Raw genomic sequence first — 21581 nt, 5'->3', positions numbered from 1 at the left:
AACTTGTGCAAGACCCCAGCCCCTGGGCCATCTTTCCAGCGGGTCCCTGTGCTGTCCCGCGCACCGTCCGCGGCGCCCCCTGACCTTCCCGAGATGGCCCAGTGCTCATGGCCTTTGCTGGCCTCCCTTGTTCCTTGCAGCTCCTAGAGATGGAGATTGGAAACCGGTTTTCCGTTTTGTTTTTTCAGGAAAGGCATGCAAGTTTGTTCCCTCCATCCAGTCTTACAGGAGTTTCGGCTGCGCGAACAACGGCCCAGAAACACGCCAAGCCACGGGGCAGCTGGGAGGGGACAACGGGGTGGGGGTGGGAAGCAGAGGAGGGTCGCGCTGACCCCCTGCCCCTCAATCTCCGGAGAGGGCTGCGGCACGGGAGGGCGCCCGGACCCCTCCGCGCCGCCCGTTCGCGACCCCCGCATCCCCGATCCGCCGGCCGGGCCGGCCACCTCGGGGGTCACCTTGAGGCCCCTGGCCCCGGGAGGCGGGGGCTGCTGCGAGTCCGGCCAGCCCAGCGGCCCCGCACCTGCCAAGCGCCACGTGGCCGAGGCCAAGGTCCGGCCGCGGCGGGGCAGCCAGGCGGCACGTCCACGTGGGCGCGCCCTGGGGCCCGCTGACCCTCGTGGCGACGGGCCGGCCGGATCCCGGGGGCGGAGCCGGGGCCGGGCACACCCCGTCCCGGGCACTTGGGCCCCGCGCCCGGCGGAGTCGGCAGAGCCCGCGCGCCCGCCCCATGGCTTCGGTGACCAGGACCGTGTTCGGGGCCCTGCCCGACGGGGCGGGGACGGTGGAGAAGTTCCAGCTGCGGACAGGCCAGCTGCGCGTGGACGTCCTCTCCTGGGGCTGCACCATCTCGGCCCTGGAGGTCCAGGACAGGCAGGGCCGCGCCGCCGACGTGGTGCTGGGCTTCGCGGAGCTGGAAGGTGGGTGGGGGCGGGCCCCGCGCCCCCCGCGCGCCCCGCGCACAGCCCCGCGCCCCGCGCACTGCCCCGCGCACTGCCCCGCGCGCCCCCTCGCCCGCGCCCGGCCGCGCCAACCCCGTCCGGCGCCCGCACTTCCCCGCGCACCCCGCCCCGGCCCCGAGCGGGAAAGCCCGGCGGCCCGGAGAGTGGCCCGATGGCCCGAGCCGGGCCCGCGCCGTCCGGAGGGGCCGCCGCGCGCTGGCCGCACCCCCGGCCCGATCTCTGCCCCGCGCGCGCGCGCGCAGGCCGGGGAGGACCGACTGTGGCCCAGCCCCTCCTCCGGCCCCGACTTCCTCTTCCACCTGCAGCTCACTCGCCCCTCCAGGCCTGACTGCCCCAAGCACTGGAAAATCCCCACCAGCCCGGGGTGGGGGGGGGGGCCCATGCCCGCGGCCCATCGGCGGGGGCTCGCCCGGGGAGTGTCCAGCCCCCCGCCGGCTGTCCCAGAGCCAGACCAGCCAGACCTTGTCTCCTGGCCAGGATGGACGTTCATGCCCTCCCTGGAATCCTGGGGCAGTCCCCGTGTTCAAACACTGTTGATTTCATTTCTTAAAAAATAGATATACTTGTTTATTCTTCAGGGGCCGGGGTCACACCCAGCCATGCTCAGGAGTTACTCCTGGAGGTGCTAGAGGGACCGTCGCGGAGGTTGGGGATCGAACCCATGCCGGTGGCGGGCAAGACAAACGCCCTACCCGCTGTACTATCGCTCCAGCTCCCAAACACCGTTAATTTCTTTTTTCTTTTCGCTTTTTGGGTCAGACCCGGCAATGCACACGGGTTACTCCTGGCTTTGCACTCAGGAATTACTCCTGGCGGTGCTCAAGGGACTGTGCTGTCCCTCCACCCCCACTGTTGGCTTTGCAGGGATCACAAGGGAAGCTGGGGACCTCCTCAGGGTCTGGGAATGGGCCAGGTTGGCTGAAAAGACAAACCCGAGCCGGAGAGCCGTGGTTTGGGGGGGGAATGGGTTGCTGGGGCCTGGCTCGGGGTGCCCGCGGAAGCTGGACAGAGGAGATGGTGGCCAGACTGCAGCGGCAGGGGCTCGAGGCGTTCTCGGGGTGTCAAGGTTCAAGGTTCTGATTCTGTGGAGTAGTGGCCTTGGGGGTTGGGGATCTGGAGGAAACCCCCCAATTCTTTGGCAGAAGGCATTTTAAGGGTGCTAAGGACGGGGGCGGGGGCATGAGCCCCTAGATAAGGCTCTGTTTGATTCTCTGCACTACAGTTGTTTGTCTTGGGAGCACACGCAGCGATGCTCAGGGACCACTCCCGGCTCTGCGCTCAGAGGTCACTCCTGATGGTTCTTGGGGGACAATATGGGATGCAAGAGGTCGAATCCCAGCCCCCACAATTTTTTTTTTACAAAGAATATTCTGGACCACAGCAATAGTACAGCAGGTAGGGCACTTGCCTTGCATGCGGCCCAGCCATGTTAAAACCCCGTTTGGTTCTCCGAACACCCGGAATAATTCCTGAGTTCAGAGCCAGAAATAACACCTGAGCACTGAGGGGCGTGACCCAAACAAAAACAAACAAGCAAAGGATATTTTGGAAGATTCCCAGGCCTGGCTCTCTGGCTATCTTTTATTTTTTCTCCCCAAAGCCCCGGGCAGCCTGGCCCGGAGGATTATGACTCAGAGGAATTTTGTTTTGTTTTGGTGTTTGTTTGTTTTGGGGCTTCACCCGGCAGGGCTCAGAGTGCTCTGGGGACCATATGGGGTGCCGGGTATTGGGCCCAACCCTCCCCCTGTACTATGAGTCTAGCCCCTGTTTTCACGCTCTGCTCAGAGGTCGCTTCTAGCAGGACTCAGGGTGCTGGGGGTCTAACCCTTGTCAGCCGTGCGCAAGGCAAGCGCCCTCCCTGCTCTACAACTGCTTTGGCCCCTCAGAGGGATTTTTTTTTCTTTTTGGGTCACACCTGGCGATGCACAGGGGTTACTCCTGGCTCTGCACTCGGGAATTACTCCTGGTGGTGCTCAGGGGACCATATGGGATGCCAGTGATCGAACCCAGGTCAGCCTCATGCAAGGCAAACGCCCTCCCCACTGTGCTGTCGCCCCAGCCCTCAGAGTTCTTTTTTTTAATTTATTTATTTTTGCTTTTTGGGTCACACCTGGCGATGCACAGGGGTTACTCCTGGCTCTGCACTCGGGAATTACTCCTGGCGGTGCTCCGGGGACCATATGGGATGCTGGGAATCGAACCCGGGTCGGCCGCGTGCAAGGCAGACGCCCTACCCGCTGTTCTATTGCTCCAGCCCCCTCCCTCAGAGTTCTTGAGGCAGTTTGAGGAGGCTCTGGTGGCCAGGTGCAGTGGTCCGGGAGATGAGCTGCAGACCGCTCCAATGTCCCGGGTGGGCTGCAGGTTTCTGCTGTGTCGGGAGGGATGCCAGCAGGAAGAGTGTGTTTTGGCTGAGCCAGTCTGCGGCCTGACCGCTTTCTCTGTAGCGTGTGGCACCCCTCCATGGGGTGCCTGCTGAGGTCTGCCCTCTGTTGGGGCTGGGGTCAGGGGTGACCTGGCTGTACTGGTCGTGGGCGTGAGGGGCTCCGCTTCCCAGCCTGGGGGTGGGGCTTGCCCGGGCTGTGACTGTGACTAGCCCAGGGCTCGACGCTTTTAGGCTGCAGACAGACCACCTACAGCCTGGCTGTAGCGGGGCTAGAAATCGCTCGTGGCTCCGGCCTCACCAACGGGTATTGAACTGGGCGTGTGTGGTGACCCCTGGATCTGAACTCTGAACCATTCGCTTGCTAGGCAGATGCGCCAACCTCTGGGCCATCTCCCCCAGTCCCCGAGCACTCCTAAGTGGGAAAGTCACAAAGAGATTGTTGGTCGTTTTGGTTCGGAATCTCTTGGACATCAGTGTTCGGGGACTGTATGCCATGTCAGGGATCGAGCCCGGGTTTGCCACTTGCGGCGCACAAGCTTAACCCCTGCACTGCCTCTGCATCCCCAGCCCCTGAGAGGTCCTTCACGGGGGTAAAGTGCCTGGTGGAGTCAAAGGAAAACTGGGGCCCTGGCCTGGGATTTTAGGTAAAAAATTAGGGCTGATAAGCTGGAGCGCCCACTTTTTTACGGGGCCACACAGCAGTGTTCAGGGGTCACTCTCTGGGCTCCACATTCAGGATGACTCCTGGAGGTGCTCAGGGGACTTTAGGAGGTGCAGGGCCTGAAACTGGGTCAGCTGCGGGCAAGGCGAGAGCCTTACTTAACCCCTGTCCTCTCTCCAGCCCCGAAGGTGCGAGGTGTGGGAGACAGTGCCCGAGAGGTCCTGATGCCTTGACTCCTGTGGGAGTTTGTGGGGAGGAAATACTGTCCCCACATGATCATTTTTATTTATTTTTTTTTTTTTACAGATTTTGTTTATTTATTTATTTTGCTTTTTGGGTCACACCCGGCAAAGCACAGGGGTTCCTCCTGGCTCTGCACTCAGGAATTACTCCTGGCGGTGCTCAGGGGACCATATGGGATGCTGGGAATCGAACCCGGGTCGGCTGCGTTCAAGGCAAACGCCCTACCCGCTGTGCTATCGCTCCAGCCCCTTTTTTTTTTTCTCTTTTGGGTCACACCGGCGATGCACAGGAGTTACTCCTGGCTCTGCACTCAGGAATCACTCCTGGCGGTGCTCGGGGGACCATATGGGATGCTGGAGCTCGAACCTGGGTTGGCTGTGTGCAAGGCAAATGTCCTACCTGCTGTGCTATTGCTCCGTGCCGTGCCCCCCCGCCCTCCCCCCCAAGGTCTAAACAGGAGAAGGAGAGGGCTGGTATGTGTCTCTGGACTGGGGACAGGTCCGGAATCTGATCCCTTCCTTCACCTTACCTCTGCGCCTCCAGCCCTGCCTCAGCGGCCGGAGCCCGGAGCCTGGAGTGCCCAGCTGTGAAGTGGCCCCTGGGGAGGAAGGGGGTCGGCCCGCCCAGGCTGGCATCTGCTTTCAGGCCATCTCCCCGCCCTGGTTTTACAGAGTGCCTAAGTGGAAGCAGAGAAATGGAGAATATTCTAGGTCCTGGATCCATCAGGCCGAGTTTGCATTCCTCTGCTCAGTGTAGTTAATGGTTGTGGCAGGACCGAGAGTGATTTCCCAGGGCTGGAATGTAGGTCAGCAGGGCGAGTGCAGAAGGTGAGGGCCCAGTCCTGATGCCACCCGGTTTGCCCCAGGACACCCCGGAGCAAACCCCAGGCACACCACCAGGGGTTACTCAGAACCCCCCCCACCCCCGCCGTGCTGTTCCGGAGGACGAAGTCAGGCATCCTAGCGAGTTCGCTATGGTTATGACAATCGTTCCTTAAGACAGTCTTCCTTTTTATTGATTTATTTGTTTTTAAAGGGTTTCCCTAAATAGTGCCATGACAAAGAAGGCTTTGGGGTCGTTCAGGAAGCGTGATTGTCCCGTTCAGAATGGAGGCACAGGCCCCTGACATTGTTCTTGCCATCAATTTCGTTCGTTATTGGCTTGGGGGCCACATGCTGCAGGGTCGGGCTCCTGCCTCTGCCCTGGGGCCACTCACGGTGCTGCTCAGACCACGTGTGGTGCTGGCGATGGAACTGGGTCAGCCTCATGCAAGGCCAGTGCCTTCACCCCTGGACCACCTCTCCATCGGATTCTGGAGTTTAACAAGCCATGTTCAGGGACCAGGCACTAGTATGGCAGGGAGGTCTCTTGCCTTGTACGTGGCTGACCCCGGTTTGATTCCCGGTGTCCCGTATGGTCCCTCTAACACCACTAAGAGTGATTGCTGAGTGCAGTCAGGAGTAAGCCCTGAGCAGAGCTGACTGTAACCCAGTCTGTGCCCCCTCCCAGCCCCTGTTCAGGCCTGGAGGCCGTGTCCAGGCCTGGAGGCTATGTTCAATAAGCCAGGTGCAGCTTTGCAAGCAGGAGGTCCCAGATTGACCTCAGCACCACTGGGGGCTGCCCCCACGGCACCCTCAGCACTGACCAGGGAGTAGCCCCCATGCCCCACTCAGGGGATGTGTGGCCCCAAACCCAAGCCCAAAGAAACCCGAGACTGGGGACTGTGTTTGTTTTGATGGATCTTAAGCAGTGCTAGGGGGTCTGGAGGTGTTGACAGTTTGAGGTTGAGGTCCCAGTACGGGACCACCAGTTCCCCACCCAGCTGTGCCCAGAGTCCATGCAGTGCCAGGGATCAAACTCAGGTCGCTGCGCCTGAAATTCCCATGCCTATGACCACTGAGCCATCTCCCTGGCCCCCACAGTGCTTGCCTTGCACTGAGTCAGGATTGTGGGTTGTTGGTTTTCAGGGACTGAAGGAAACCCAGCTTTCCTTACTTGTTCTTTTTTTTGGGGGGGTAGCAGGGGTCACACCTGGTGATGCACAGGGGTTACTCCTGGCTCTGCACTCAGGCGTTGCTCCTGGCCTGGTGGTGTTCAGGGGACCATCTGGGGTGCTGGGAATCCAGCAACCCAGGTCGGCTGCGTGCAAGGCAAACGCCCTACCCACTGTACTATAGCTCCAGCCCCATTACTTGTCCTTTTCTAATGCTTGAATAGCAGAATGCTATCAAAACAAATTACAGGCCATAGTTTGACAAGACAGCAAGATCCGAGTGCAGACAATTACAGGCAACACGAACCTTTTGTGCTGCGGTCCCATGTGAACCGGGTCCGGTTCCCAGGTTTCATAAACTCCCTGGCTCCGGGCCATGACCAGAGGTCAGAGCGTTCCTTTCTCTGGAAAGCTGAGCTTTTTCTGCCTTGGAATTCTATAGTGCTGACTCACACCATCTTCAGTTCCAGACTGGAGAGTCCTCATACTTTCTGCAAAAATGTTCTTACCTCTTTTTTTTAAGGTTTTCAACCTGCACTTAGCACCTACAGTCGCTAGCTCTGCTCTCAACCGCAGTAGACTTTGCTGCGAGGTGTAAACCATCTTCCTCCCTGTCCCCCACGAGCACCGATGCCCCCCCCCCCAGTGCTGCCGTGGCAGAACAGAAAGCGAAGAACAGTGGGGATATGAGGCCAGCAAACCTCGCCTGGTCTCAATCCTGGGTTCAATCCCTGGTACTGCGAAAAAGAAAATAGAAGTTTTCAGCTATAAAACTAAGGCTGGAGCTTCTGGAAAATCTGCCTTCCTGGGGGTAGCTCTGGTGTCCTGCCCCGCCCCCCTTTTATTTATTTATTTATTTATTTATTTATATTTTGCTCTTTGGGTCACACCCGGCGATGCACAGGGGTCACTCCTGGCTCATGCGCTCAGGAATTACCCCTGGTGGTGCTCGGGACGATATGGGATGCTGGGACTCGAACCCGGGTTGGCCGTGTGCAAGGCAAACACCCCACCCACTTTGCTATTGCTCCAGCCCCTCCCCCCACCACCACCACCCCCCCCCCCCCCGCCGCCCCTTTTAAACCCAGTCACTGGAGGACTCTGGTCCAGGCCTCAGCTTTGTTCCTTCAGGTCCCGGGACTGAGTAAATCCAAGCCTCCAAGCCGCGTCCTGCACTGTGGTTGAGGCTGACGCCATTTCCAGCTTCTTCCTTGGAACCCCTGAGGTTGTTGATTCCACTTGGAATAACCCTGTGGCACGGGAGGAGTCCAGGGCAAGTCGGGCACCAGCGGATTAAACAGAACAAGAACCCTACACTGATATCCTGGTGCCAGGAGATAAGCTCTGGGGTCAAAGGTCCCCTTCACCTGCAAGTGGAACCAAGTCCTCCCCCCGTACCCCAGCACCTCTGGGTAGAACCCTGAGCTCGGTGGCTCTGGCTGTCTTGCAGGCTCGCTGCAAGCACCCCTGAAGTCCCCTTGTGCCATGTTGTGTCAACTATAACTTAGTGTTTTAAGTCCAGGAGTGGAAATGCCCCCGAACGGCCCCCATGCACCTATTTCCGCTCCCTGGGGGTCGCAGGGAGAGGGGCTGGAGCTGAGCGGGCTTCCCTTTGGTCTGCGGTGTCTGTGTTTCATCTTGGGGGCCACACCCGAGGGTGCTCCGGGGCTACTCCTGCCTCTGTGCTCACAGGTTGCTCTTGGCGGTGCTCAGGAACCATGTGATTCTGGGGATCACACCAGGGGTTCACACGAGCAGAGCACTTGCCTGACCCCTGGAGCGAGCTCTCTGGCCCCGAACTATCTTTTTCCTGTTATTTTGGGGTCACGCCCGGCAATGCTCAGGGGTTCCTCCTGGCTGCGCACTCAGGAATTAGCCCTGGCGGTGCTCGGGGGACCTTCCGTGTGGGATGCAGGGGATTGAACCCAGGTCAGCCACATGCAAGGCAAACGCCCTCCCCACTGTGCTATCGCTCCGGCCCCTGGATGGAAGTCTTTGAGACCCCCCCCCCTTGCTTGCAGGGTACCTCCAGAAGCAGCCCTACTTCGGAGCGGTGGTGGGCAGAGTCGCCAACAGGATTGCCAAAGGCCGCTTCGAGCTGGACGGGAAGGAGTACCAGCTGCCCATCAACCGGGAGCCCAACAGCTTACACGGCGGCTTCCGGGGTTTTGACAAGGTGAGACCGCGCCTGGCCCCCCCAGTGAACCCCTCCCGCTTACCTGGGGGTGCCAGCAGATCGTGGCCCCCTTCTGTTCTGGCCTGGGAGGGGCAGAGGCCAGGGAGGGGTAAAGGGCAAGTGGATTAAAATCCATCAGGGGCTGGAGCGATAGCACAGCAGGGAGGGCATTTGCCTTGCACACGGTGGATCCGGGTTCGATTCCCAGCATCCCGTAGGGTCCCCTGAGCATCACTGGGTGTGACCACCCCCCAAAAAAAATAAATAAAGTAACATAAAATAAAATCCACTACCAGGGGCTGGAGCAGTAGCCCCACAGGTAGGGTCAATCCGGTATTGAGCCCTGGGGTTGGACCCTATAGTCCCCACCCCGAGATTTCCGCTGTGAGGTTGGAGAGAAAGTACAGGGGTCAAGGACTTGCCTCCGACAGGGAAGACCCTGGTCGGTCCCCGGTACCACAGTTGGCTGGGACCCACCAGGAGGGACCCCCGGGGGACTGGGAGTCCCCAGCACTTCTCGGGAGGAGCCCAAACGTTCCCTGGGTGCCCCAAATCTTTCCATTCTTTCCTTTTCCCGAAGGAAAGAATATTATTTCAAATATGTTTTTGCTAAACTTTTCCATTGGGGGGATTCTTCCCCCCTTGTCTTAATCGCACATATGCCAAGCTTTGTATTTTAAGTATCTTGAGAGATCAACATTTCTGGGAGATAATTAGGGTATAAAATTAATTTCTGACTAAGATCAGCGCGTTGGTTTCAAATGCCAACAGCTTTCCCTGTTGGGAAGGCCGGCACCCTGTTCTTGTCCGGGAGAGGCAGGCGGGTGGGGTGGGGTGGGGGTGGGTCGGGGGCTCAGGGGGCCCACCCCACCCACCTTCCTGTCCACTTCGCTCCTGAGCGGGCAGCAGAGACGTGAACAGAGATGTCCAAGAGAGGTGACATGGCCCGGCTGGGCCTGCGTTGGGGGGTGCTTGGCCACACCCGGTGGTGCTCGGGGGTCTTCTGGCTGTGCCCAGCGGTGCCCCTGGCGGTGTTCAGGGGACTGGCAGCAGCTGCAGAGATGAAGGCCAGTGTCTTCTCCCCAGGGCTGCGTCCAACCCCCTAGGGGGACTTTTGACAAGATTTTCCCATCATAAATAGGGAGGAAGCGGGCTGGAGGGATAGTACAGGGGGAGGGCATTTGCCTTGCACGTGACTGACCCGGGTTCGAGTCCCAGCTAGCTTCCCATATGGTCCTCTGAGCACCGCCAGGAGTAATTCCTGAGTGCAAAGCTAGGAGGAACCCCTGAGCATAGCCGGGTGTGACCCCAAAAGCAAAAAAAAAAAAAGAGGGAGGGGTTCGTGCACGTTGGCATGGGAGGGTCGCACGTGGACAGGTCCCAGCCTTTGAAAAATGGGCAGTGACATTAGCTGGCCCACGCACGACTGACTGGTCGGCAGCTACAGGAGTGACCTTGTTTGATGAAACCAAATCCTCCCCTCAGAATGATCTAGTCTTGGTATTTTCGGGGGGCTGGCTGCGGGCTCTGTGTCTGGGGGACCACGGCTGCTTGTGGAGCTACTCTGAGCCCGGCCCCTGTGTCCAGCACGTGTCCAGCACTTCACGTCGTCTCCTTGGCCCCAAGCAATGGTTTATCCAGGAGACGGCTCTCAGAGGCCACCTGCGTCGCAGTGCAGAGCCCCAAGTTCCGTCCCGCCGTGTCCTTCCCCTCTAAGGAAAGAGCCATCGGGCAGAGGGGAGGCCGCTTGCCCTGCACAGGGCCGACCCTGGTTTGATCCCAGCACCCCATATGGCACCCTGAGCACAGAGTCAGGAGTAAACCCTGAGCACTGCCAGGTGTGTCCCCAAAACAAACAAAAAATGGTGACTGAAGTGAGGATTCAGCTCAGGACGGCCCAGGACATGCGCACACACAGTCTCATGGTCACAACAGGTCCGTTGCCCAGGCATCGAGGGGGGCTGGGGTCACCCCATTCCTGATCGGGCAGGATGGGGCAGCCGCGCGGGCTCAGTGCTCCTGAGCATTGCAGGGTGTGGCCCCAAGACAAATAAAACCTTAGAAAGCTTCTCTTATGGCCGGGAGACAGACCCAAGGATGCAGGGGGCCCAGGTTTGACCCCCAATGCCGTGTACCAAGTGTCCCGCAAGCAGTGAGCCAAGAGTGGCCCCTGGGCACACCTGGGAGTGGCGGAAGGGAGGAGAAAGGGAGAGGGAGACACGTTACGCTTGGACAGCTCCCAAATCTGAAACCTCCGCCAGGTGCTCTGGTCCCCGAAGGTGCTGCCCAATGGCGTCCAGTTCTCACGGGTCAGTGCGGATGGGGAGGAAGGCTACCCCGGCGAGCTGAAGGTCTGGGTGACCTACACGGTGGATGGTGGTGAGCTCACAATCAACTACCGAGCGCAGACCAGCCGGCCCACCCCAGTCAACCTCACCAACCATTCCTACTTCAACCTGGCAGGCCAGGTAAGTGCGTGCGTGCGTGCGTGTGTGTGTGTGTGTGTGTGTGTGCGTGTCAGGGGTGAGGGGTGGGGAGGGTCCTTCCGGAATGGCAGGGCGTGCTGCCTGCCTAAGATACTCTGACATACGGAGGGTCGGGTGGCAGAGCGACCCCCAAATGCCACCCTCTGGCAGGAAGTCGTCCCTCACCGAGATGCAGAGTGCCTGAAGAGCAGCTGGTACATAGTAGGTGCTCAATAAATGACAGTTCTGGGCCAAGACGGGGGCTGACTGTCTGCCAAGTGGCTCGGTTTCCCATATGCTCGATGACTAACTCGCTATTTCCGAACTCGTCTCCCCCTGCGTCCCAGGACAGTTATGTAATGACACGATGGAGCTGGCATCTGCGCCCTGTGCCCACACTCGCCCACCCCCACCATGTCCCAGTAGACGCTTTCCAACGAGGTCTTTCTTTGGAAATGTGGACGCCCCGCCCCTTCTGGTGCTGTCACCGGTGGTCTCCGCACCTGGCGGTCTCCTCACCTGGCCGTCTCTGCGCCAGGCTCCCCGCCCCGCCTTGCCCATCACGCCCACCCCTGGGACTCAGGCCGGAGCGGCCATCTGGGAACCCCCGCATCTGAGGGTCCCGCACGAGGGCAGTGACACCAAAGGGAAGGAAGGCAGCAGAATGACGCTCCTGGAGCAGACACACCCCACAGGCTCTCGGGGAAGGAGGCCTGTTTCACACGGGAGCTGCCTGCCCGGACCACGCTGTCAGACTCGGTGGAGTGACCGACGGACACCGGAAGCTTCGCAGCCACCTGGCGCTAGATGGGCCCAAAGCAGGAGTCCCAGCAGCCCCCCGCTCCTCCCGCCTGCACGGAGGCTTCGGGCTGCGTTGGGCCCTCAGCACCGTCCGGGAGCCTCCCGGCCTGGTTTCCTACTGCCCATTGGAAGTTGTTCCTTTTGGGAGACAAGAGGGCCCCCTCTCTCCAGAAATTTCCCCAGTCTCAAAATCCTACAGAAGAAACGAGGGCCCAAGAATGCCCCAGGGCACCACATGAGCACTCCTGAAGAGCCCATTTTCATTTGCTTATTTATTTTGGTATGGGGTAGCCCTGGGGGTGCTCAGGGCTTACTCCCGGCTCTGTGCTCAGAGATCACTCCTGGCAGTGCTCCGTGAACCGTATGAGGTGCCAGGGATTGAAGCTTGGGCAAAGCAAATGCCATCCCCACCGTACTCTTGCTCTGGCCCAAGTGCTCACTTTCATAAGTAAGTTCAGGGCTGGAATCCTAAGACAGTGGGGAAGGCATTTGCTTGCCTGTGTCCGACCAGGGTTCGATCCCTGGCACCCCGTATGGTTCCCTGAGTCCTGCCAGAGGTGATTCCTGGGTGCAGAGTGGGGGGGAGTAAGTCCTGGGCACCACTGGGTGTGGCCCAATAACAGAAGAGGAAAAGAAAGGAGGAGCTGGAGAGAGCAGCGCGGGGGGCCCTTGCCTTGCTGGGGTGGTCCCGGGCCTGGTGCTGACTCCTGCAGGAGTGAGCGCCCCCCGAGCCGGGTGGTGGCCAACAGCAGAAACGTGTCTGGGGGCTTGTCGCACAGCGTCGCCTCGCACCCTTGCACCTGTCCCGGCCCAGGAGCGCGAGCAGGAAACGGAGCTGCCGAGGGGTGCCGTGTGCTTCCGCCTGGCCTTGCCACTCTGTGCGTCCACTTGGGTGCTGTGACCCCGCGGTGGCGTGTGGGCCCCGGAGCGCAGCGTTCCTGCGCCCTGGTCCTTGCTCCTGGCCGTGCTCGTAGCGGGCTGCAGCGTGAGCCCTCGTGGTGCCCAGTCGAGCCCCGCTGGCGGCCTGTCTCCATGGCCCGGTTCTACCCAGCTGGAGGCAGTGTGCGGCAGGTGGCCAGGTGGGGTGTGTCCAGTGCCCTCTCCACCCTGTACTGCTTGCAGCTCCCAGTCACATGCTGTGGGAGGCCGTCGGGACACGCCCGGGGTCTCACCTGACAGTGCACAGTTTCCTGGCTGCCGTATGGAGGTCCCACCCCCCTGCACCCACGTGAACCTCCTAACCATCTCCCTCCCCCGCGCTCCCCGGTTCCACAGTGCCTGAACGCTCCTGTCCCTCTCCCCTGCAGGGGTCCCCTGATGTATACGACCACGAAGTCACCATCGCGGCCGATGCCTTCCTGCCAGTGGACGCCAACCTGATCCCTACAGGTCGGTGAGCGGAGTGTCTGGGCAGGCGCCGTGGGGGCCTGATTCCTGGCGGGCTTTGCATCCCTGTGTCACTGTGTACATGATCTACTTTGGTTGAGCTTCTGCCGCAGAGTTGAACTTCCCAAGCAGGACAGCGTACAGTGTACTGAGGGGCAGGGCCATAGCACAGCGGGAGGGCACTGGCCTGGCCCATGGCCGACTGGGTTTGGTCACCAGCATCCTTATGGTTCCCCGAGCACTGCTAGGAGTGATACTTGAGCACAGAGCTAGGAGTATTCCCTGAGCATCGCTGGGCGTGGCCCCCCAAAACAAACGAATTCCACTGGACCCCACACAGAGGGGACAGGGACGGGGTGGTACACTTAGTGTGGAACACTACGAATTCAGCCAGGGCTGCAGGTACCAAGCCGGGCCAAATGCCACCCAGCCCACACTCCAGGATGCCTGCTGGCCAAGACTCAAGCCACCCGTCTGTGGGACACACCAGACAGGACACGTAGGGTCCGAGAGGACGGCAGGCAGAGGCCACCCCTGAGACACGTGTGTGTACGCATAGTGTGTCTGTGCTCATGGTGCGTGCCAGTGCTCGGTTGTGTGAGTGCCTATGTAGTGTGTGATGTGTTGCACATACGTGTGCATGGTGCTTACATGTGTATGTGTGTGTACATGGTTGTAGAGTGCCTGTGTATATGTGTGGGGTGTGTGCATGGTGTTGTTGTGTGTGTGTGTGTGTGTGTGTGTGTATGCACAGTTGTGTGACCACCTGGGTATATGTATCTGTGTGTGTGGTGCCGACATGCGTGTGCATGTATGTGTGTGTGATTGTGGGGTACTGGAGAGTGTGGTGCTGGCTGACTTGGCTCACAGTGGTGTGCCAGGACTTGCCTTGCTTTCACCCTCATGGCTGAGCTCAGGAAAGCCAGGTTCTCCCTCCTGGGCCCCAGCATCCCCTCCTGAGGGTGGAGAAACGGGGTTTCTTCCTCCTTTCCCGAAATGCTTATAAACCTACTGGTCACACGATTCCTTTGGCGGCGGACGATGCCCGCCAAAGCATGCCGGGACCACAGTCCCAGTGCTGCACTCTGACCAGAGCCCGGGAGCGGGTCTGAGTGTGGGGATCTGGCCATTTGGGAATGCCCCTCCCCGCAGCACTGTGGCCCCCGCTCTGCCTCCAGCCCAGAGGAAGCAGAATACAGGGTCAGGCCAGCCCCCGCTGACTCCCCCAGGCTCTGGGGTCATTTCCCCAGACTCTCGGGTTCCTGAACTGTCAACATCCGGCTGGTCAGAACTGGGCTGGACCCCAAGCCCACTTCCTGGTGGGGGTGAGGTGGACTTGAAGAGGCTGAGAGCCGCTGCTGTGGCATGAGGCCTTAGCCTGTAGTCGGTGCTCTCAGTTCCTTATCGAAGAGGAAGAATTGGAGTCACTCCCGGAAGATTCCTCAGGGAACAGGAGGTAGTGCTCTGGGGTTCAGACTTGGCTGAACGGCTGTAAACATCAGTGGCTTGGTGGGGTCTGAGGCAGAGCACAGTGGGCAGGCACTGGCCATGCAGGTGGCTGACCTGGGTTCCCCCCAACAAGTGTGTCCCTTGAGCCCCATGAGGAGTGACCCTGAGTGTGCAGGCGTGAACTGGGCCCAGCCCTGAGGAGATCTCATGCCACGGGTGCTTCTGATTGCCCCATGATTTTGAAATCATGGGGAATGAATTAAAAAACAAATTTGGGGCTGGAGTGATAGTCCAGTGGGTTGTGCATCTGTGCTGACCTGGGTTCGATCCCTGGCATCCCATAGGGTCCCCTCAGCACTGCCAGGGGTAGTTCCTGAGTGCAGAGCTAGGAGGAACCTCTGAGCACCACTGGGTGTGGCCCAGAAAGACAAAAAAATACCCCCCAAAAAAGCCCCAAATAAGGGGTAGTGGACATGCTGTGGCTCTGCCTTTCAGAAACCGTCTTTCTAGCTGCAGAGACTCCTGGCGTGGCAGGAAGGCACCCAGCACTGCTCAGGGGCTATTCTTGGCTCGAGCCAGAGTGAGGCCGAGGCATTGTCTGCAGTGCTGGGGGCCCAGCCTGGCTGGCTGCGGCTTGCTGGTGACAGCGTGTGGCCCAGGGCTCTGTCCCCCACCTGCTCTCTGTGTCTGAAGCGATAAGGATCAGCCACTGACCACAGGGCTGCGGAGGGAGGTCAAGGGGGCTGCGCTCTGCTCTGGCCAGGGGTTGCTCCTCCCTCCAGGCTCTGAGAAGCCTGAGACGTGGCTCATGGTGCTCTCACGGTGCTCCCACAGTGCTCGCTGGCTCAGCGCCCATTCCGCCCCGAGCACAGTGAAAGTAAGACGCGTTTGATTTCCTGTCTGCTGTTTCCTGCCGGAATTCCTTCCTGCCTTCTCCAGGACTCCAGTGTTGACTGTTATCCTGGCCTCCATCACTGCTTCATTTTCCGTTTCCTCCTGCCCCCGTCCCCTTAGTCATCAGGTCCTGCTGGGTTTTCACTTGAAAAACAACAACAACAAAGTCCTTTTTCGGGCGGGGACAGAGCCGCACGGCAGAGCATGTGCCTTGCCTGGGGTCAGGCTCCATCCACACACTTCCCGGGAGAAGCCCTGAGCACCTTCGGGTGTCCCCCCACAGCCCCCACTTGGGAGGCAGGCCCAGACGGGCTCCCTGCATCACCCGCCCCCATGTGCATCTGTTAGAAAGTGACTGTGTCACTTCCGCCCCACGCCCAGAGCTGACAGGAGGGTCCCTCGGCTGGCGTGTGGGACTCAGCGTGCTCCCCCCACAGCCCCTTGGGTCAGGCTGGGGGGCTCCCCTGCCTCAGGTCCTGTCCCCTGCTGAGGGTGTGACTGTTGCTGTGAGCTGTCTGCGGGACACTGACCCCAAGGCAACCCATAATCCGACTTTCTCCAAGCACAGCCCCCGTGTGTCGTGTCCAGCTGATTGTGGGCCGTGGCAGGGCTTCTCCTGCTGCGCCCCTGTCTACTGTCGACACTGGGTGGGAGGCCCGGTGTCCAGGCCCCATCCCCAGTGGACACCGGTGCTGCTCTGGGGCCTCCAGCTGACGGAGGATGAGGTGGGAGCACCCCGAAGGCCATGCTGACATGACTCCGCTCTCCCCAAGGGTGCTCCAACGTGTTCTTTATGTCTTGTTTCTAGTGAAATAAGTTCGTGTATTTTTGGCGGAGGCCATACCCAGTGCTGCTCAGGGCTTACTCCTGGCCCTGTGTCAGGGGTCACTCCTGATGGTGCTCGGGGGGCCCTGCTGTGGGATGCCGGATCGATCCCACATCCCCTGCACGCCAGGCAAGTGCCCTACCTGCTGTGCTCTCTCCAGCCCCAGCCAAATAGTTTAATCGAAGAAATTTGCTTAAAGAAAAGTGAGGAAAGGGCTGGAGGGATAATTCAGTGGGCAGGACGCTCTTCTTGCTTGTGGCCGACCCTGGCACCCATTATGGTCCCCTGAGGCCACCAGGAGTGACCCCTGACACAGCAGGGTGTGGCTTACCCCTCCCCAACCCGCTGGGTCCCCTCGCCCCAAAAGAAATGTGAGGGGACTGGAGCGATAGCACAGCCTGTATGGCGTTTGCCTTGCACGTGGCTGGCCCGGGTTCGATTCCCAGCATCCCATATGGTTCCCTGAACACCGCCAGGAGTAATTCCTAAGCACCGAACCAGGAGTAACCCCTGAGCATTGCAGGGTCTGGCCCAAAGAGGAAAAAAAAGAAATGTGAGGGAAAGAAACAGAGAGAGAGAGAGAGAAAGAGCACGGCCTCCCAGAGTGGACGGAAGCCCAGAGCTCACTTCTCAGGTGGACGTGAGTCCAGTGTCCAGGGCAGACAGTGAGCCACTAAGTCAGAGAAAGTGCACGTCTCGCTGGACGTGGCCACAGCCGCGAGTGTGACAGGAAGAGGCTCCCCAGCGCCTGGCCGGGGACTCTGCGTGCAGAAACCCTGGTGTGGGCTGGCGGGGAGGCTGGGGCTGGTGTCTGCATCTTTGCTGCCCACCCCCCGTGGTTGGGGTTCTAGGTCAGAGGGGACTTCCCAGGCTGTGAAAAAGTGGGTTTGGGGTCACCCCCCTCCTACTCCTGATCCATGCCCATTCCCCAGCTTCTCCATCTTCAGGGACCCCCAAGGCCACTCAGGGCCCAGGGCCCCGCCTGGACAGCAATGTGGGACCCACCAGACGGTGGGACTCAGACCCTGTTCTCGGAGGGGCCTCTGAGCACCCTGACGCGAGCGCCTTGGGGAGCCCTGTCGGCAGACAGCCAGAGGCCCTCCTGAGCCGACCTGTGTGCCGGTCCGGCTTCTGAGTCCCGGTGCTGAGTCCCCGAGTGCTAGGCCTCATGCAGAGTCCCTGGGTGCTGAGTCCCCAGGTGCTGAGTCCCCTGTGCGGAGTTCCTGGGTACTGAGCCCCATGCAGAGTCACCGGGTACTGAGTCCCCTGTGCTGAGTGCCTGTGTGGAGTAGGACAGGTGCCAGTCTGGTGCCTTGGAACTTGCCCAGCGTCCCTGTGCCTCTTGGTGTCCCTGACTGAGGTGGTCAAGTCTGACGACACAGAGCCCCTCAGGGCAGGGTTGCCCCCTGTGAGAATGTCGGAACACTGCAGGGGCCATCCCCAGACATGGGGGGCCAAGGCCAAGGGTGACCCAGGAGGAGGGCGTGAGTGGGCACGGCCTTCGCTCTGGCGGGCACTGGGTCCAGCGGGCGAGAGCTTGCGGCAAGGCTGGCCTGTGGGCACCAGGGGCACCCCCGGGCCACCGCTCTCCCTGCTCCCTGACACCCCGGCCCCACGCTCCTTGGGACCTGACCCCTGACCTTGGAGCATCTCCACACCACTAGGGCCCAGCTGCCCCCTGAGTGCCCTTGGCACCGTCCCCGCCCACAACCACCTTGTGCAGAGTGACCCCCTCCCCCTCCTGTTCCCAACAGCAGGTCAGGGGAGCAGAAATGCCCCCCAGGGCCCCTGTGTTCCTTGGCCTTGAGCCCACCCCCTTGGGAACACCCCCTCCCGACTGCCTGGGACCCCCAGCTGCAGGGATCTGTCCCAGGCCACTTTGGGGACACTCAGCTTTCCGGTGCCCCAGCCCAGCCCTGGGAAGCCCCTATTCTTAGTCCCTTTCCCAGTGCTGCAAACAGCAAGGTGCTCGCGGGTGTGGGTGGGGTCTGGTCTGCAGGGCGGCCTCTCCCCTAGGCTGTCTGCATCTCTGCCTCATCTGCTGCCCTGCCTAGTACTGGTGAAGGGCCTTTCTAGAGCTTTCTTTCTGACTTGGCCTCGGGAAACAGGCGCTTCACAGCTGCCCGCCCCCACCCTGGCTTGCCAACCTGGGAAACAGCTTCCTGCCAGGAGCTCCCGGCATGGGCCCTGGGCAGGCCTGAGGGTTAGGGGGCAGTGTACTCGAACTGCGTGGGAGCCGGGAGGTGTCCCAGCCCTTCAGGGTGGGGGTCAGTCTTTCCAGGGGCACGGGGGCACTTGAGAACCTTCCCCAAGTGGGCTTGGCCAGTCTGGACCGGGTCAGGGCACAGGGAGGACATTGCAGTTACACGGGAAGGAAGCAGAGATGGGGTCCCCGCGGCCCTTCCCCACCGCACCTCCCCTGGGCCTTGACTGTGGGGGAGCGTCTGGAACCTTCCTTCCCTCCGGCCTCAGTGAGCCCTCTGTGCCTCTGCACCGTCTCTCTTCCCTGGTGGGTTTGGTCTGGGGCCAACAGGCCCGGCCTGGAGCCAGATCCCACCGTCTCTCAGCTTCCTGCCCCTGCTCTGTGAGGGCCGTTTCCTGACATTCAGCCTGTTTGAATATCCCGAACATGTTAGCAGCCACTGAGCAGCAGTCCCCCAGCAGTCCCCGCTGCCCCTCGAGGCGAGCGCAGTCTTTAAAGAGGAAAACACTAATGCAAACAGTTTCCGCCTGAGGGGCTCTGGGCCCTGCCTGCAGGGACAGCCCCGACTCCTCCCTTAAAACCAATAGAAACGGGCCGGGACACAGCACAGTGCGCTGAGCACTGGCTTCGCGTGCAGGGGCCCAGGGGCGATGCCCAGCACCACCGGGTCCTCTGGGCACTGCTCCCTGTGGCCCCCAAACAAACAAAAATCAAGAAAAGTGATAATCAGGGACTGGAGCCATGGCACAGCAGGTAGGGCGTTTGCCTTGTATGTGACCGACCCGGGTTCGATTCGCAGCATCCCATGTGGTCCCCTGAGCACTGCCAGGAGTAATTCCTGAGTGAATGAGCCAGGAGTAGCCCCTGTGCATCGCCAGGTGTGACCAAAAAAGGAAAAACAGAGCATATCATTTTGAGACGGGCCAAAAAGACAATCTAGGCGTGAAGGCACTTGCCTTGCAGTCAGGAACCCCACCCAACACCCCTCAATGCCCCTAAGCACTGGGTGATCCTGAACTCAGAGCCAGGGTAGACTCTTAGCAATCCTGGCTGCGGCCCCCAAGAAATTGCTTTTAATTTTGGTAAACGGGGCCTGGAGGATGGCTAAGGGGATGAGCCCATGCTCTGCTGTGGGAACCCCAGGTTTGGTCCCGGGCACTGCTGGCCCCAGTGACAGACCCGCGTTCCAGCTGGCTGATCCAGGCTCCCTCGGGCTAACGGTTCCGCAGAATTGGCCCCACGGGGCTTGAGAATCTCCATCTAGGGGCACATTTAGGGTCTGGGGAGTAAGTCTTGGGTGTCACATGACAGCAGGTTCCAGTTCATGCGCGTGTGCATGGGGGTGGGGTGGGGAGGTTTTGGGGGCAGTGTTCCAGCTTACTCCTCAGTCTACACTCAGGGCTCCGAGAGACCGAGGGAGGTCGGCCACGGTCACCGCCCCCTCTCACCGTCCTGAGCTCCGGGTCGCCCGACACTGAAGCTGTTGGATGTTGAAGATGTTGGATGTTGGGGAGGGGCCTCCGTCCCCCACTGAGCTGGGGCGCAGTTGGGTAATTCAGAGTCTCCGGCGTCTGCAGCTCCCGGACAGTCGGGGCCAACCGGGCGGTCAGGAGACCTGGATCAGACGCTGACCCCCTCTCGCTGTCCCTCCCCAGGAGAAGTGGCCCCGGTGCAGGGCACGGCCTTCGACCTGAGGAGCCCGGTGCAGCTCGGAAAGCGCCTGCAGGAGCTCGGCCTGCCTGGCTTCGACCACAACTTCTGCCTGGACAGATCTGGACAGAGGCGGTTCTGTGCCCGGTGGGCGCCTGGGTGGGGGGTCTGGGGCAGCTCTGGGTGCTGGTGGGCACCAGGAAGGAGGGCCCTGCTCCCCTGGGACCCCCGCACTGAGCTGCCAGACTGAGCACTGCTGGGGGAGCCGCGGCCCGGCCCTGCTGGGGGGTCCCCATAAAGGCACACAGGGGGCTGCGAGCCTGGGGCATATGCCGGCCTTTCCTCCTGTGGGGACCACCGCTCAGTGCTGAGGGGGTGCCTTCCCCAGTCAGCTGCAAGACCCCAGTGGGGACACGCTCGCCGCCTCCTGTCTCCCGGCACCCGGGGACCCTCCTTTGACAAGCTCTGTCCCCAGGGTGCGCCATGCTGCCAGTGGGCGGGTGCTCGAGGTGTCCACCACCCAGCCCGGCGTCCAGTTCTACACGGGCAACTTCCTGGACGGCACGCTCCGGGGCAAGGGCGGCAGCACCTACCCCAAGCACTCTGGCCTCTGCCTCGAGACGCAAAGCTGGCCTGACGCTGTCAACCAGGTAAAGCTTGTCCTGACCCTGCGTCCAGGGAAGTCCACTGCCGGAGTCCAGCGCCCAAGAGGCACTGATGGACAGACACCCTCAGCAGCCCATGCTCCCTGGCATCGCCTGGGTTTCGGGGACCCTTCCTGTCCACGTGTCCCCCAGACTTTCTCTTCCTGGTTCAGCCCACATGCCGTGGTGCCCCTCGGGCCAGCAGGACTGTGGGCCACTCAGCCACTGGCTCAGGCTGGTCCGAGCGTGCGAGGAGGGAACCCGGGGTGGTCCTGAGCGTGGCTTAGGCAGTCCCCAGGTGGTTGAGTGTGGTGGGAGGGCGCAGGGGGTCCCCGGCCTGTCACCAGGTGGTCACACATGGCAGGGTCTTAACCAGACTGCGCCCCCCACAGCCCCACTTTCCCCCCGTGGTGCTGAGGCCCGGCGAGGAGTACAACCACACCACATGGCTCACCTTCTCCGTGGCCTGAGGAAGGAGCCGAGACCTGAGAAAGAGATTCCTGCGTGATGGCTTCCCCGCCCGGCGCTGACGCCCATTTCCTGCCCCCCAACTCTCCCCATGGAGTAAACCGGTCCCCGACCTAGCAGAGGTGTTTGCGGTCCGGTTGCTCTGTGCGTGGTTCGCTCAGGACTTGGAGTGCAGCGGCCCCTGCTGGTGGTGGTATGAACTGCAATGTGGGGTCGGCCTTGCCCAGGGAAAGGGAGGCTGGCTGGAGAAAGTTCTGGAAGAAGTGGATACAGACCTGCGTGGCCACGAACCAGCTGAGGCTCTGAGCCTCCCTTCCAGCTGCCTTCTCCCCCCACTGGCCAGGCAGGGGCAGCTGTCGGTGTGGCTGTATATTGGAAGC

At 60.9% G+C, this 21581-nt stretch overlaps 1 protein-coding gene across 1 annotated transcript; it reads left to right on the top strand.

Annotated features, from left to right (window-relative positions):
* The first annotated feature begins 700 nt into the window (after positions 1-700).
* GALM (galactose mutarotase) lies at positions 701-21306 on the top strand. Its single transcript, XM_056130604.1, has 7 exons — positions 701-917; positions 8261-8415; positions 10677-10883; positions 12989-13070; positions 20095-20236; positions 20565-20739; positions 21126-21306. The coding sequence occupies exons 1-7, from the start codon at positions 728-730 to the stop codon at positions 21201-21203; spliced, it is 1029 nt and encodes a 342-aa protein (XP_055986579.1). The 5' UTR covers positions 701-727; the 3' UTR covers positions 21204-21306.
* Positions 21307-21581: the final 275 nt, after the last annotated feature.

The sequence above is a fragment of the Sorex fumeus genome, unplaced genomic scaffold (genome assembly GCF_029834395.1).
Source record: "Sorex fumeus unplaced genomic scaffold, SorFum_2.1 ptg000079l, whole genome shotgun sequence".
Classification (NCBI taxonomy): domain Eukaryota; kingdom Metazoa; phylum Chordata; class Mammalia; order Eulipotyphla; family Soricidae; genus Sorex; species Sorex fumeus.
Note: the sequence above shows the minus strand (reverse complement) of the source record. Positions and strands in the feature narration are given on the sequence as shown.

Coding starts and splice junctions, on each gene's coding strand:
- GALM (XM_056130604.1), top strand. CDS start 728: ATGGCTTCGGTGACCAGGACCGTGTTCGGGGCCCTGCCCGACGGGGCG. Junction 918..8,260: donor GGGCTTCGCGGAGCTGGAAG/GTGGGTGGGGGC, acceptor CCTTGCTTGCAG/GGTACCTCCAGAAGCAGCCC. Junction 20,740..21,125: donor GGCCTGACGCTGTCAACCAG/GTAAAGCTTGTC, acceptor CGCCCCCCACAG/CCCCACTTTCCCCCCGTGGT.